Here is a 16,541-nt window from a genome sequence, read left to right as displayed (position 1 = left end):
GGAGAAAGTGGAGTTATGGGGTTAGCAGAATCTATAAGAGAAGGATTAGTGTGAGGTATTGGAATTCAGATAGGCAAAGGATTAGTGTGTCTGATGCTTGGAAACTTCCATGAAATACAACTGTGTTCCCATTAGGGAGTTTAACAGTAATAGAATGACCAGTGAGAGGTTCTAAGGAAGTGAAGAGTGATTTACCTGAGCATATATGATCTAATGCTCCAGAATCCAATATCCAAACATTATGTTTACTGGTATGAAGAGAAAAGACAAAGGACTTACCTGAAATGGAAGTGGTTTGTGATTTTTTAGGCATAGAATGGGTGGAACTTACGGCAGCTATTTGATTGTTTAAGGTATTACCAGAGATGTTTGATTGTTGAAGCAAATGCATGATGTTTTGATATTTCTCTTTAGTCAAGGACACATGATCTGATGCATCATCGCCCTTTATTGTCTGTTGTTCCTCTATTGAGTTGTCCAAACCTTCACCAATAACATGATTTGAACTATAATTCTTCCCTCTAGAGCCTTCTGGATAACCGTGTTTCTTATAATAGACTTCCACTGTATGTCCTGTCTTCCCACAATAGCTACAAATTTTGAAGTTTCCTCTGCCAGCAGAACCATTATAACCTCCTCTACCTCTACCAAAAGGCCTTTTTTTTCTGTTGCATTGATGAAAACTTGCGTTTCCTTTATATTACCACTAGAACCAGAGTTGAGCCTTCTCTCATGTTGAATAACAAGTGAATAAGTCTTGTCTATATCTGGAAATGGCTCCATCATGAGGATTTGAGTTTTTACAACCTCAAACTCATCATTCAAGCCACTAAGAAATTTCATTATGTAGTCTTCATTTTTGTATATTTTACCATTTTTACTTGTCTCACAGAGGCATGCAACAACACATGTGCAGTCAGGAAGAAGCCTGTAATTGTCAAGTTCTTCCCACAAGATGGTGATCTCTGTGAAATATTGTGTCACTGAGTTACTACCTTGCTTCATTGATGTTAATTCTTGTTGTAGCTCAAAGATCCTCACTCTGTCTTCTTGAGCAATGCGAGTCTTTAGCAATTTCCAAGCAGCAACTGCATTCTCCAAATATACAACACTTTGTGCGATTTGTGGTTCCACAAAATTAAAAATCCAAGACAAAACAAGATTGTTACACCTCTCCCAAGCATCAAAGCTGGGATCAAAACTGGTAGGCATTTGCATTGTGCCATTGACGAATTTGAATTTGTTTTTGGATATGAGTGAATGTTTCATGGCTCTGGCCCAACTATGATAGTTCTTGACCGAAAGTAGAGGAGTAGTTAAAGACATGGAAGGATTCTCACCAGGATGTATGTAATACACACTCAAAGGATCAAGTGCTGGATTTTGTGGAAGCGTGACAGATGATCCTGCGCCTCCTCCTCCATTGAAATTGTTATTCTCCCTAGCCATAGCAGCGAAGAATCACTAGAGCTCTTAAGATCAAGAGCTTTGATACCATAACAGAAAATCTAAAATATAAATTGGAAGCATTTTGTATAAAACTTGCTAAAATTAATTTGAATTTTTCATATAGAAAGAGGTGATACAACTTCCTTTATATAGGAGAGTGAAAAATGAAAAATGTGTAATGTGCCCAATGTGGGACTAAGCTACTAAGCTATGTGAAAATTAGCTTGGGCTGAACCAATGTGGGACTAAGTTTTCTCTGATAATAATCATAATGAGTGTTGAGAAACACTTATTTCTTATAACTAATAGCTTATTTTTTAAATAATTATCTCAAAATTTTAATAAAAGTTAAAAAATTATTTCTTCAAAATAACTTGAGTATTGACTTTATTACCTCTTTGACATAACATTAAATGGAAATTATGTAGGCACGGGGCCACAATAAGTCCATTGGTTGTAAAAACATTCTCAAATTAAAATAGATGAGTCTATTGAGTGATACAAGACATGTTTGACTACAGCGAGACTTTTGCATTGGTAAATGATAGTTTGTACTTTGTAGGATGCCATAATGCGTTAAAACTTATATTGGCTTATCTATCCGCTAAAATTAGATGGGTTAAACTTTAAACATATCAACTTGTTTAAACTATTTTATATTTTGCTTGATTAATTAGATCGTGTGTATTTGGGTAAATTTCCTACGCCTATGACTAATTTTGTTCTTATAAGCAATTGGATTCATCGGGCTCAAGAAATTCGGTTAAACTAAATTAAAGAATGTGCGTGTGAATCATATAATAAGAAAGGATTTAAAAGGAAAAAAAATTACCTTAAGGTGGCATTAAAGGGTTTTTTTTTTTTTTACACCTATCTGTTTTAATTAATTGAATTTTCTAAAATTGTTTAATTAATATATTCATTCTAATGATTAAATCACAATACAAAACAAAAAAAAAATGAATTCCTTCTTTCATAAATCAAAGAGTAATTAAAGAAATAGTTGGATATAAATGATTAATGTACTGAATTCAAAGTTTTCTTAACAATGTGAAAGTTAAACAATGTGTTTTGTTAGTACTAACTAATTAACAATATAAGTCTATCAAAATCACAAAGAATGGATGCGAGGAGCATTCAAAAGTTTGCAGAGAGGAAACATGACTCATGATGATTGTGGCAAACATTACGATAATGATTAATGAGAGTTAAAGAGGAAGTTTAAAAATTTTAATTGAAATAAAGAAGAATTGTTGAGAGAATAATTCAAAATTTTAATTTTAAATCTTAAAAATATTGCTTATATTTAAAAATATATTATCTTATTTTTAAGATGTTGTTTATGATTAAAAATATTATCTTTACTTAATAATTTGTTTTCTCTTATAATGTTAGGATGTTATAACAATAATTAGACACTTTTAATATGAAAACAACCACCTATCTTGTAGAAGGGGTTATCACCCTAAAAGATTTTGATTATGTGATGGAGAAGTTTCTCAAGTTCTTGTAAACATAGTATGGAAAGTTGAATCACGTTAAACAATTTTGTTTGATATTTACTGTTTTTTTTTTTTTTATTGTGTTGTCTTCTTTTACTGTATTCTCTTCATTATTTATAAAGAGGAGAATTTTGTTCTCAACAGTGATATCAAAATTGATAGTTTGTGTGACCTAATGACCAGTCGAATAAGTCATAAAGCTAGAAGCTAATGGTCGATTTGTGTGGGATTCTTGTGTCAAAAGTGTTGTTGGAAATGTGAAATTCAAGCAACATGTTTTGTTAGTGGCAACAAACAGTGGTATAAGTTCAACAAACACTCGTAAAGTGGAAACGAGGAACATTCAAAAGTTTGTAGGGAGAAATCATGATTCAAGATTATTATACTGAGCGTTGAAACGCTGAGAGTTGAAGAGGAAATTTGAAAGTTTAATAAGGGAAAAAAAATTTTGAGAATGATACATAAAAGTCGCAAGTACATGATATCATCAAGTAATAAATTATTGTTCTCTCTACATGGACCATGCTTTTGAATTTTTGATAATGCTAATTAAACAAAATTTAAAATAGGAAATTAAATTAAAATTATAAGTAGTTGACAAGTAAATTTAAAATTTAGAAATTAAAATTAAAAGTAGATAAACAATTAAAATGAAATAAAACAACTGAATAAAAAGGTTTTTAGGATTGATCAAGTTTTCTTACTACAAACAATCATCAGCCTTCGTTCTTGGGAAAAGCCTCTTAGATGGGGTTCTAGTGGTCAATGAATTAATTGATTAGGCGAAGAGAAATAAAAAGAAATGTTTTTTGTTTAAAGTTAATTTTCATAAAGTCTACGATTCCGTAAATTGGGCTTTTTTGGATTATATGTTAGATAAGTTGGGTTTTGGATTATTGTGGAGAAAATGGGTGAAGGCACTAGTTCAAACTAGTTCACTTTCTTTGTTAGTCAATGGGTCTCCAACAGAAGAATTTTATGCAGAGAAGGATCTAAAACAAAGGGACCCTCTTGCCCCTTTTTTATTCCTTTTAGTGGCGGAGGGCTTGGCGGGATTGATGAGGAAAGATGAGGAGCAAAATTTGTTTAAGGCGATTTTTAGGGGGTTCGAACTAGTCTTTGGCTTGAGGGTGAATTTTGATAAAAGTTTTTTGTGTGGAGTTAATATGAATCCTAATTTTATGCAAGCGGCTCAAATCTTCTTGCATTGTAAAATTGCTCCTCTTCCTTTTAAGTTCTTGGGCATTCCGATTGGGATTAACCCAAGAAAAAAAAGCGCTTGGGAAAGTATTATTAGAAGTGTAAAGAGAGGTTAGCTAGGTGGAAAGCTAGAAAGTTGTCTATTGTTGGAAGAGTAGTGATGATTAAATCTATTCTTAATAGCATACCAATTTTTATATTATCCTTCTTTAAGGTTCCTCGTAAAATTGTGAAGGAGTTGAATAAGATTCAGAGGAATTTTCTATGGCATGGGGGATTGGAATCTAACAAAATTAGTGTGATTAAATGGAGCAAGGTGTGTCAGCCTAGATCTAGGAGTGGTTTTGGGATTAAATGTTTAACTAATTTTAATGTTAGTCTTCTTTTGAAGTGGAAATGGAGTTTTTTCGTAGATAAACATGCTTTGTTGTATAATTTGCTGGAATATAGATATGGCAACTTGTAGTGTCAGCCTGCATCAATTTCAGCATCCTCTCTCTTTGGTGGCGGGATATGATTTTGTTGGACAAAATTGGGGAAGGTTTCTTCTATCAGCACTTAAAGGTTGTGATGGGGACTGGAAAAATATTTCTTTTTGGTCCCATCCTTGGGTGGGTACTCATTCCTTGAAAAAGTTATTTCCTAGATTGTTCTCTATTGCTGTAGATAAAAATTCAAGTATTGAACAGATGGGTGTTTTTTTTGAAACTGGATGGAGATGGGTGTGGAAATAGCATAGACCTCTCTTTCAATTGGAGGAGGATTTTCAACAAAATATTTTTATGATTATCTCTGATTTCTATCCAAACGTGGGGGTAGAAGATGCCTGGAGATAGGGTCCTATAAGTTTCTTTACTATATCTGACTCCTAAAATTTACTTATTTATTCGGATCAACCCATTCTAGATGAGGTGGCAGATCTTTTGAGCAAGCTTTGGTCTTCCTTTGTGCCTCCTAGGATTATTTTCTTATCATGGCGCGTACTTCAAAATACAATCCCCACGATAGATCAATTAATTGTTAGAGGAATGGTCTTTTTTGATCTGCAACAATCGTGTTCATTTTGTTCTAATTTTTTGGAATCATCACAACACTTATTTTTGGAATGTGAATTTTCCAGAAATGTTTGGCATAATATGTTTATTTGGTCAAGGATCAATTTGGAGCTTCCATCCTCTTTGGGTCAAATGTTTTTCCTCCTCAGGAGCATGTTTTTAGGTAAAGCAAAAAAAAAAAAGTGGAGGGATATTTTTTGGCATGCAACAATTTGGGTTATTTGGACCAACAGGAATGAAATTGCTTTTAGAGACAAAACAGTGTTGCATTTTAATTCTTTTTATCAAATTAAAATTACTTCCCGGCATTGGTGGATGTATAGGAATGGTTGTAGACCAAGTTTTTTTTTTGCATCTTGGTGTATTGACCCATAACTTTGTATTTTGGAGAGTTAGCTAGTGGGTTATTAGTGTATATCCTTTTAGATTTAGGCAGCTTTGCTTATGGGAGGTCTCTGTTTTACTTTGTGTAAAGCTTTTGTATAACCTTTTTCTTTAGTTTTTATTAGTATATGAGATGTGCTTTTCAAAAAAAAAAAATCAACAAATTTCTTTAATCACTTCTATCCTCATACAAGTTCCTTTTAAAGACAAATTAACTTAAAATTAGCCTCCTACTTTCATGGTGGTTATTTATAATCATACTCTTTAAGTTATTTATTAATTCATGTTGGGAACAAAAAAAAATCTTCTTTTCTTTTTCACACAATAATAATGAAAAACATATTAAAATAACATCATAAAAAAATAGAAAAAGATCACACAAATTTATTTAACGTGGTTCAACTCCTCATGCCTACATCACAAGGATGTTCATTATTTATCTCAAAATGTATTACATATAGCCTGAAAATCCTCCCTTCAAGTTTTGTGGGTTAAACTTAAAAAACTTCTTCCTTACAAGTTTTATGGATGAAACTTGGAAATTCCTTCCTCACAAGCTTTCTAGCGAAACTTGAAAATTCTCATTCACAAGTTTTCCAGTAAAACTTGGAAACCCTCCTTCATATGACCTCCTCTCTCATTTAAGGTGGTGATCCCCTTTAAAGGTCGGCTGATTCTTCTCATCTCAATAGTCTCTATTTATTGATTTTACATCACAATCTTAAAAAAGAAAACAAATCTCTAAAATAAATACAATATATTTCAATTCTAAATAATATCTTAAAAGAATCAATATCTTTTAAAATCTAAATAATATCTTAGAGATTTAAATTTAAAATTTTGAATTATTTTTCCAATAATTCGTTATACTCCTCTTAAAATTCAACTTACTTTCGTAATTTTACGGTTAAGTTCTTCTTATAGTTTCAGTAATATGGATTCAACTCTCATCCAAACTCCTGTGAATACGATTATGTCAAATGTACACCAAATTTATTCAACATAAATAAAACAATAGGCAAGAATCAAAATTAACATAAATCACACATAGTAACTCAATCAATTCGCTAGATATCACATAGGGTTATGCACAGTCCCATATATAAAGAAAAACCACTCATAAGTGTCCACGGAAATAAAATAATCAAAAAGAAAGGTAAGGCATTCAACATGCAAGGTTCATAACCTTTTCCTAATCCTAGATGGTCTTTTTATATTCGAGATTACAAAGGGGTTCATCTTCCATTGAAATAAAAATAGAGAATCAAAGAAAATCCACATTAATGACACACCACGGGCTCTTGGTGCTATCTTGTGGTCTCCTTATGGTTGCCACGATCGAATCATGGGTGTGAAAATTCACAAATTTCTTCATCCCTCCTTCAAGTGTAGATGTTTGTAATCCCCCATTTTGCTCATCTGAACTACAATAAAATTTCAATTGTCTTTCCTTTTATCCAAAACACCAAATCATTTCAATTCACACTTTCAAGTCTCCAGAGTCAACTTTTCAAATGATAAACATCCCCATAATTTCCAGAAATGCACATGATAAGTTTCAAATGACAAAACTAAAATAAAATAAAATTAATCCTAATTAAGTAGAGATGTATGCAAGACTGAATTAATATGTAAAATATGGAATGCATCACATAACAATTCTAATTTATAATTTCAAATCTCAAAGATATTGTTTAGATTTAAAAAGATATTATTTTATTTTTAAGATTTTATATAAAGAGTTTATATCTTCTTATAATGTTAGGATATTAGATCAATTGAAACAAAAATTTTAACTTTGTAAAAGGGTCCCAACAAAGCTAAATACCTTATAAGATAGTCATTATCTTGACATGGGTAATATTGGACTTCCCAACACTGCCCGAAACCAAAAATGGGTAAGAATGAACTCTATACTAAGCCCACCATTAGTTAAAGCACTTCCATCCACATTCTATAACTGTGTTCCATATGGTACAGTAATATCACGCATTAGTGCTTAAGACCTCGCCAAAACTGAAGGTGAAAATATTGGTTTCTTATCGAAAATCAATTGATTCATGGCACATTGCCTACGTGTATTGAATGACTGTTAGTATTTATATTAGACTTAAAAATTACGTTAGAATTGATAATAAATACAGACATTATAAATATTTATTTCTTAAAAACGTGAATTTACATACACATGCCAACTGAAATAAGAATGTCAAACTCATGCACTTCTTTCCCGCAACCATAGGATTGTCGGATGAGTACATTGAAACAGGCAGTGCATCATAGATTTGGTCAGTATGTCGCATACAGACACGTGTTGTTAGAATAATTTGACACATCAAACATATTTATGTTTAACATAATTATATATATAAGATTTAAACTCAATATTACTAGTTAAGCTTAATCAATCTATGTGTTCATTGATAATCACATAATTCTTAATTAATCTTGACATAACATATAATAAATATTATGTTTATATATATTTTTAGTTCCTTGAATTTAAAATAAATTTATTTTTTATCTCTCAAATTTAAAATTATTTTTTTAGTCTATGTAATTTTTTGGTCTTGACTACTTAACTTAATATGTAAAATGAACTTTTAAAAGTATTGCAAATTTTACTTGGCCATTAAAATTAGAATTTCAAGAAAACCTAAACTTAATCATTTTGAATTTAAGAATAAGTTGTTTGAAAAGAAAGCAAAAAGAATGTTAAAAAATATTTTACAAAAATCCTATAATCAAAAGTTTGTGTAAAAATATAAGAATATTTGTCTGGTAATCGATTACCAGAGCAAGGAAACTTCAAAGTTTGAATTTTGAATACAAAATGTGTTCTGGTAATCGATTACCAGAAGATGAATCTTCAAAATCTGAATTTAAATGATACAACGTTTCAAACATTTTAAACTTGAAAACCGTTGTAATCGATTACCAAGTCTTGTAATCGAGTACTAGAGAATCTTTTATGAAAAATTATAGAAAGTTACAACTCTTCATGAAAAGACATAACCTAAAAAATAATTATCTATAAATACCTATAATTTTTCAGAGAAAGGTTACGAACTCCATTGTAAAAAAGTCATTTATAAAAACTTCGTAGCCAATTTCTATTGCATTATTTTAAGAGTTCATTAAGATCTTTAAAGGTGTAATATCTACTCTTAAAAGAAGAGTTCTTCTATAATTTCAAATTGATCATTGGATCTGTGAAGGAGAAAGGGTTGTTCTCCTTGTTGTTTTTGAATCTCAACACTAGGAAATGGTATTCCAAGGTGTTTGAGGGCTCAAGTCTTGTAAGTACTACAAGAATAGTGAAAATCTCAAGTTACAGACTTGAGGACGAGATGTAAGCAAGTTTGGCCGAACTAGTATAAAATCAAGTTTGCAATTCTTCTTCCCTACACTTTTACTTACTTATTACTTAATTGTGGTTGAGTAATTTTTATATCATTACATACATTTTGCTTAAATAAATAAATTTTTAGAAGGCATCTTTAAAAATTGAAAAAGAGAAGAAAAATTAAGATAACTTAATTCACACCCCCCTCTTAAGTTATACGAGGCTTATTGACTAACACTATATTACAAATTAGCTAATTAGCATTTATAGTAATTTGTTTTACAACTTTATTAAAATTATCTTCTTATTTATCCTCTTCAACCTCTTTTATGTAAAACTCAAATTTATATATGTCCCTAAAGGAAATATAGGAATATGTATATAATCATTTCTTATCTTCACCTTCAATTTTTAGTTGACCATTATATTTTTAGATGTAAAAAAAATATTTTTATATTTCCTCTAAATAATTATCCGTAATTTCTTATATATATCTGTGTGTAACTATTAAAAATACCAAACATCTTCATCCCTCTAATAATAATAAAATGAAAAAGATAAAAGTTAAACAAAAAATAAAATATTAGAACAACACTATTTAAGATATGAGAAAACCATTGAAAAATAAAGTAATATAATAATTTAAGAAACATTTTTCTTATTCAAGTATAACTAAAAATTAGAAGTGATAAAATAATCTCTACCAATAAATATATGCCGATATAATCTGTTATATTCATACCCACAAGTTCTCACACTTTAAAAATATTAAAAATACTCTTAATTATATATAAGATAATTTTATATTATTTTTTTACACTAAATATATACTTCATAGTTATTGACTTTTAGTACAAATATATATCATAATTCTTTTAATATGAATATGCACTTTAAAATTATTTATTTTTAATTTTATTTTATTTCTTATCCTTTTATTTAAAATTTTATATTTTACCAAATATTAATATATACTCAAATAATCACAAATATATATATATATATAAAAAATTATAGATATCTGCTAAATAGATATCAACATTAAAGGATGGATGAGAAGAGACTACTACCCTATCCTGTTACCATCTCTACTAACAATCTAACATGATAATTGATGAAATCATTTATGTACATATGTTCAATCTAAATTAAATAGATTTATTTTCAAAATTGGATCTAATTATGTAACAGAAAAAGAGATCTAAAATACAAGGGTGGATTCTCGGCAGCATGAAATCTGACCTATTAAATTTATATTATACATATTAAATATTAAAATATAATTAAAAAATTATAGACCCATAGATGGTAAGTGCAGGACCCTGCAGTGCAGTGTTTTTTAACTGCAGAGGTCCTCTAAAGTACATTCAATTCAATTATCTCTTTTCAAAAAAAACTTGCCTTTTGTTTTGTCTAACAAAAATGTCCCTTTCCTTGTTTTCAATACAGATAATGTACAGAAAACAAGAGGCCCAAAAATACTTGCAGCCAACACAAATAAAACTTGGTCCTTCTTCACCATCCCCTTTCTCCCCGAGTTTCCTTTATTGTTTTCAAACCCATGCAAATACATGTTTCCATTGCTATGAAAAGATGATTGCCCTCAAATCAGTTCATCCTTTCTTCACACCTACTAATATCAAATATAACATCTACCGCAAGAGATTCCTCAACACAAAAGGTTCTGTATTGTGCCTCTGCAAGTCCAATGAATCAGATTCCCAAGCTCCCCAACCAGGAGATATCCGTAAACAAGAACTGCTAGCACAAATTGCCATGCTTCAAACTCAAAAAGTCCGTCTCACAGACTATCTAGACGAGAGATCTGCATTTTTAACCCAATTTGGTGAAGAAGCCAAGGCTGCGTTTGACAAAATTGGAGAAGATGCCCTCCAAGGATTAGATGAAGCTAGTGCCAGAGTATGGTTCAACATTTGATTTTACCATGTGGTGCAATTTTAGTTTTTGAATTTGAATTTGCAAATTTTAAAATTTTGTCTCTTGTGCCAAACACACTAGCCCATCATCGAGCACGGCATGAAGGAATATCTATATGTGAAAGGTAATTTAATAACGAACTGTTGTGTTCGTTTGTGTTTGGCAGATAACAGAAAACATAGAGAACCAGATGGTGGAATTTGAGGAATCTGCAGAAATTATCAGACAAGGGATTCAAGAGTGTGAAAACGAATTAGATGAGTTTGAAGTTCAAATGGAGGACGGAAGAAACGAAGGGCTATTCTTTAAGAACCTCAGAAGGAACGCACCTGTTGACAAAGCAAAAGCCAAGGAGGAGGCAGAGAAAATCAAAGATGTAACCAGAGAAAAAGCTGGTAGCGGGACAAGAAAAAGCATTTACCTCTTCTTTATTGGCCTGCTGGGCTTTGCAATAGTAGATTCTATTGCCTCATCATCCACCGATTGGAGAAAAGTAGCAGTTCTTGGAGCTATTCTTGTGGCTTTAGTTTCTCAATTCATCTATGAACAGAACATGTCATTAGAAACTGGAAAAACAAGAAAGACCGATTCTGAAGAGGAAAATAACTGAAGTTCAATTTTTAAATAGATTTACTGAAAGTTTCTGTGGAAGACGGCATTATTAATGGATATTGCGTGATGCAATAAACCCAAGTGGAAGCTTATAACTTGGGCCTGATAACATCATGCAGCTTTGCTTTGGCATCAACAACAGCAGATCTTGGGATATAACTACAATCGCCAAAATCTAAGTAACTGGGTTACCATGTGATGCTGATGAAACTTTTCTTTCACATCTTATGTTAAAACAGAAAAGCATACTCTTATAATCATACTAGCTTTTAGACAGGTACATTTGGAAGCTAACTTGCATCTCTGCACCTTCTGTCATATAAACAATTAATGAGAAACTAATAACTACACAAGGTCATCCTTTTCTGTACAACTTAACAAATTGGTGAATCAAATAGATAAGTATAGTAATTGCTGCCTGAAATTCCCTATGCCTTGAAGAAAACAATCAACTAATGTAAAGCATGAGGCAGATAAATATCCCAAAATTTACATGAGGACAAATGTCTCAGAAACCAAAAAGTATGACCCTTTTTGTTTAGCCAACTCCAAACTTTAGGCTCCCTAGAGGCAAGCTGTATTGCACACCAAGTACCTGATGCCGTACTGTGACTGTTTGTATTAGATGTAGTCCATCCCAGTGGCTATTTGCTCAGGAACTTCAAATTTCCTTCAACTAAACGTTATCAGGGAGCATAATATTGTCTTGACAATGTGCTATTAACACATTTGCAATTGAAATTACCAATCTTAAACAAACCTGTTCAAAAATGCTGCTTGGTCTCAAACCTAAATATCTTCAGAATCCCTTTTGTTGTAGGAAATCAGCACAATGGTTGTATTTAAGTATAGTACTTGTAGTTGATGTAGCCAACAAAGGAAAAAGTAGGAGTTGAAAAAAATATCTTAATCTACGTTAGTGCACAAAAGAATCAAGTTGAATCTCCTTAAAAAATCACTGCTCTAACCAGTATGTTCCAAGTAATGACAGTTGGCAGAATGCCACGCACCAAAGCATCATCCAGATACTCAATTGCCTCTGTCACTCTACCACAAGAACAGAGCCCCTTAAGTGTAATATTATATGAGATGATGTCAGGCTGTAACTCATCTTCTGAAATGTAAGCCCAAATCTTTGATGCCATTTCACAGTCTCCAATTTTGTAAAAACCCTCCATGATGGTATTGTGGGTTACAAGATTAACATACTTCCTCCGCCTCATCGTTGAATAAAGCTGCAGAGCCTTATCCACTTTGTCGGAAGAACAAAATCTATGGATAACAATGTTGTACATAGTGATATCAGGCTTAAGCCCTGCACCCAGAAACTGATGCCACAACCTAAGTGCTGTGTCCATCATCTTGCTCTCATAAAGACAATCTATCAATGTGCTGCATGTGATAATATCTGGTTTCCACCCTTTCCCCAACATTTCATTAACACAACCATAAGCCTCACGAAATCTTCCTACTCTTAATAATCCATTTATAAGAATATTATACGACACAACAGTCGGCAAGCAACCTTTGTTGCTCATTTCCCTAAAAACCTTAATAGCACTGTTAAGTTTGGAATGTTTAACAAACCCATCAATCAGCACATTACAAACATGAGGGTTCAACTTACAGCCACGTTTATTCATAAGTTCTAAAACTCCACCTGCCTCATCTAATCTCCCTTCTTTGCACAACGCATTTATCATTGTCGAGTAAGCAAAGGCATCCACATCCACATCCATGCCACCTCCTCTATGTCCGGCCTCTTCCAACACCAGCAAAGCCCTATTCACATGCCCATTCCTACACAAACCATGAACCACCACACCATAAGTAGCAGCATCCGCCTCCAACAAACTATCCCACAACGACAGCGCCTCATCCACCTTCCCATTCTCAAACAACCCCTTGAGAAATATGTTACAGCTTCTCACATTCCGCAATCCCCACTTCCCCATCTCCTCCCACAACTCAAAACACTCCTCAACCTTCCCCGCCTTACACAAACCATTAAGCATTGCATTACACGTAACAGCATCAGACCTAACTCCTCTCTCAACCATCTCCTCATAAACCCTCCTCGCTCCACCCAAATCCCCCGCCTCACTCAACCCATGAATCAAAGAACTATAAGTAAACAAATCATGCCTCCTCTCGTTCCTCTTCATCCTCTCCCATATCTCCAAACCCTCACTAAACCTCCCACACTTGCACAACCCACTAATCATCACATTATAACTAACAACACTAGGAAACACCGATTCCTCCCTCAACAACCTCTCCCAGATCTCCCTCGCGTTGGCAAAATCCCCTTTTTTGAAAAACCCATCAATGATCATGTTATAACACACCACGTCAGGCTCCACCCCACGTTCACGCATTTCATCGAACACCTCAAGCGCGAACTCCAAATCCCCGCTTCTCGCAATGCCACCAATCAAAGTACCGTAGGTGATCTTATCAGGGCTAAACCCCGCACCCCACATCCACGTAAGCAACCCCCTACCCTTCTCGAACTCGCGCTTCTTGCACATAACCTTCATGAGGACGTTGTAGGTTTCGACGTTGGGCGACACGCGCGCGGCTTCGAAGTACTTGAAGAAGCCCTCGGCGCGTGGCCACTGGTTGGACTCGACGAAGGCATTGAGGAGCGTGTTGAAGGAGCGCACGGTGGGGGAGCAGCCGAACACGTGCGGCATGGATTGGAACACGTGCAGGGCTTGGTCGGGCATGCGGGCTTTGGCGTAGGCTTTGAGAAGCGTGAGGGGCACGTCCTCAGGGCAGGGGCAGCGGACGGTGGAGAGGATGCGGGCCGCGTGGGCCAGGAGGAGGGAGGGGTCGGCGGCCACGAGGCGGAGGATGTGGTGGATGACGGCGGGGGAGGCGGTGAAGCCCGGGCGGCGCGTGGCGGCGTCGAAGAGGTTGAGGGCGGAGAGAGGGGATTTCTCTGCTTTGAGGAGATTGAGGAGACGGTGGGGTGAGAGGGGTTTGGGAAGGTTCACCATGGCACCGGAGAGTGGGGCGGAAGCAGGTTTTACTACACTGCGCGATGCATACTTTGGTTTGAGATTTCGAATGGTTCGGTTCTGAGTTTGAAATACTAGGAAAAAAAATTATATATAAAGTATAAAGTTTTTTTTTATTATTTAAATAACATTTTGATTATATACTTTCGTGTGAACTTTATTTTTTTAATAATTAAAATATTTTATTTTATTTTAATATGTTTGCCTCTTAATATTTATTAATCTATAAAAAAACGTGATAAAATAAGTTTTTATTATAATTCAATATTTTTTAAAATATATTGATAATTAATTTAATAATGTGTTAGACATAAATTTAATATATTAGTAATTTTTTATAAATGAGTTTAATTTATAATTAATAAATTCTTGCTCATAAGATTGAAAACCTAAAATCTCTTATGGGATTACATATATACAATATACATAAATTAAATATTATTGTAAACAAAATAGTCTTGTCGCTATTCAAGAGTCTATACAATCACCATATTACACATCAAAGTAACATTATCGAAATTGAATCATTACCAATGTGACCCTCCACCAGCCAATCAACTTATCCAAGTAGTCTTGTCTTACTCGTATACTAAATATAATCATTGTAATCCAACCATAAAGAAAGAAAGGGTAAGCTTATGAAAGAATCAACACAAATAACTACAATTAGCTCAATCACTACGTTAACTTAGGCAATTGATCGTTCATTCATACATACAACTAATAGATATCCATTAACAATTGATCATCATACAAATCATTCATAATAGATGATAAACAACAAATCAACTTCAAACATATTTGAACAATTTATACAACTCCAAACACAACAGAACAATAGTTAACAATCGATGTGACACCCTCTACCCCAACATACATATACAATAATTATAAAAATAAAATTATTCATCATTAAAAACCAAATCTCCAACCACATAAGGGTAAAGAGTTCACATTCATAAACTTGATCCAAATAACATGTCAGTGAAATTACACAGAAATAAAACTGAGTTTTCAAATAGTTTAATGTAAATAGCATCCTAAACTAAGCTTAGCTATGCCCCGATGTCTCATATCCAATCAGAGCATGCCCAACTGAAGCTAAGCCTCATCACCAACATCCTCATGCTGATGATCACCTGCAACACAATTTAAACACATACAAAGAACAACAAGGGAGTGAGAAACATCTCACTCAAGTTCAGGTGCAGAAATAAAGGTTAGATAGCACACACACACAACAAACATATTACAAGTCACAAGCACCAATTACATATAAACAATACACATACATAATTAGTATCACATGCACACTCATTTATCATGCAATGATGTCATGGACTCGACTCATAAATGCATGCATGTGGCGCTATACGGAAGTTTCACATTTCTCATCACTGGTATGCTGCTACAGCAACATACCTGGGGGCACGTTCATTCATGAATACATCACTGGTGACCAAAGGTACACCTAGAATAGCTTGTTACAACACTAGTTTGCGGCCTAAGTGGCACACCTGAAATAAATTATTTCATCACTGGTGACCCAAGGTACACCTTGTTAGCTTGTTACATCACTGGTGACCCAAGGTACACCTTGTTAACTTGTTACATCACTAGTGACCCAAGGTATACCTTGTTAGCTTGTTACATCACTGCTATGCGGCCTAAGCGGCACACTTGGAATAGATCATATATGTACATGATGCATGTCACACATTCACTATTTCATTGACTCAACATTTCACTTATCACGTCTCATCATATCTATGTCACATTATTTCATAATATCATATCACAGATCATATGTTCACCTTTCACATTCTCACGTCATATTCACATAGTCTCATACAAGGAACTTCTCGTAGTCATATAATCAAAATAGTACATAAATCATACCAAGAACTTATCCAAAACATAAAGCCATCATCAATTTTACATATAATGCCTCAAAATCATCCAAACATCATATCCCTAATTTTACTTCATAGGATTTCCCACAAGAACCCACAGAGCACTCTAATTCATATCA

The 16,541-nt window shown here is 33.5% G+C and overlaps 2 protein-coding genes across 3 annotated transcripts; one reads left to right on the top strand and one right to left on the bottom strand.

The window, feature by feature from the left end:
* The first annotated feature begins 10,241 nt into the window (after window positions 1-10,241).
* LOC109815714 (uncharacterized) lies at window positions 10,242-11,766 on the top strand. Its single transcript, XM_020380507.3, has 2 exons — window positions 10,242-10,856; window positions 11,041-11,766. Exons 1-2 carry the CDS (start codon window positions 10,242-10,244, stop codon window positions 11,482-11,484), a joined length of 1,059 nt encoding a protein of 352 aa, XP_020236096.3. The 3' UTR covers window positions 11,485-11,766.
* A 2-nt stretch (window positions 11,767-11,768) lies between these two features.
* Window positions 11,769-14,588, bottom strand: LOC109815712 (Pentatricopeptide repeat (PPR) superfamily protein). 2 transcript variants are annotated; one of them, XR_014433288.1, is made up of 2 exons: window positions 12,247-14,588; window positions 11,769-12,162 (listed from the first exon to the last, which is right to left on the bottom strand). XR_014433288.1 is itself a non-coding variant. In XM_020380505.3 (1 exon), the coding sequence occupies exon 1, from the start codon at window positions 14,486-14,488 to the stop codon at window positions 12,434-12,436; it is 2,055 nt and encodes a 684-aa protein (XP_020236094.1). In that variant the 5' UTR covers window positions 14,489-14,588; the 3' UTR covers window positions 11,769-12,433. The 2 variants fall into 2 exon arrangements, 1 of the variants encoding a protein (XP_020236094.1); XM_020380505.3 differs by having other exon boundaries at window positions 11,769-14,588.
* Between the last annotated feature and the right edge of the window lie 1,953 nt (window positions 14,589-16,541).

This window comes from Cajanus cajan, chromosome 4, assembly GCF_000230855.2.
Source record: "Cajanus cajan strain Asha chromosome 4, NIPB_CcT2T_4, whole genome shotgun sequence".
Lineage (NCBI taxonomy): Eukaryota > Viridiplantae > Streptophyta > Magnoliopsida > Fabales > Fabaceae > Cajanus > Cajanus cajan.
This window is presented reverse-complemented; position numbering and strand designations above follow the sequence as displayed.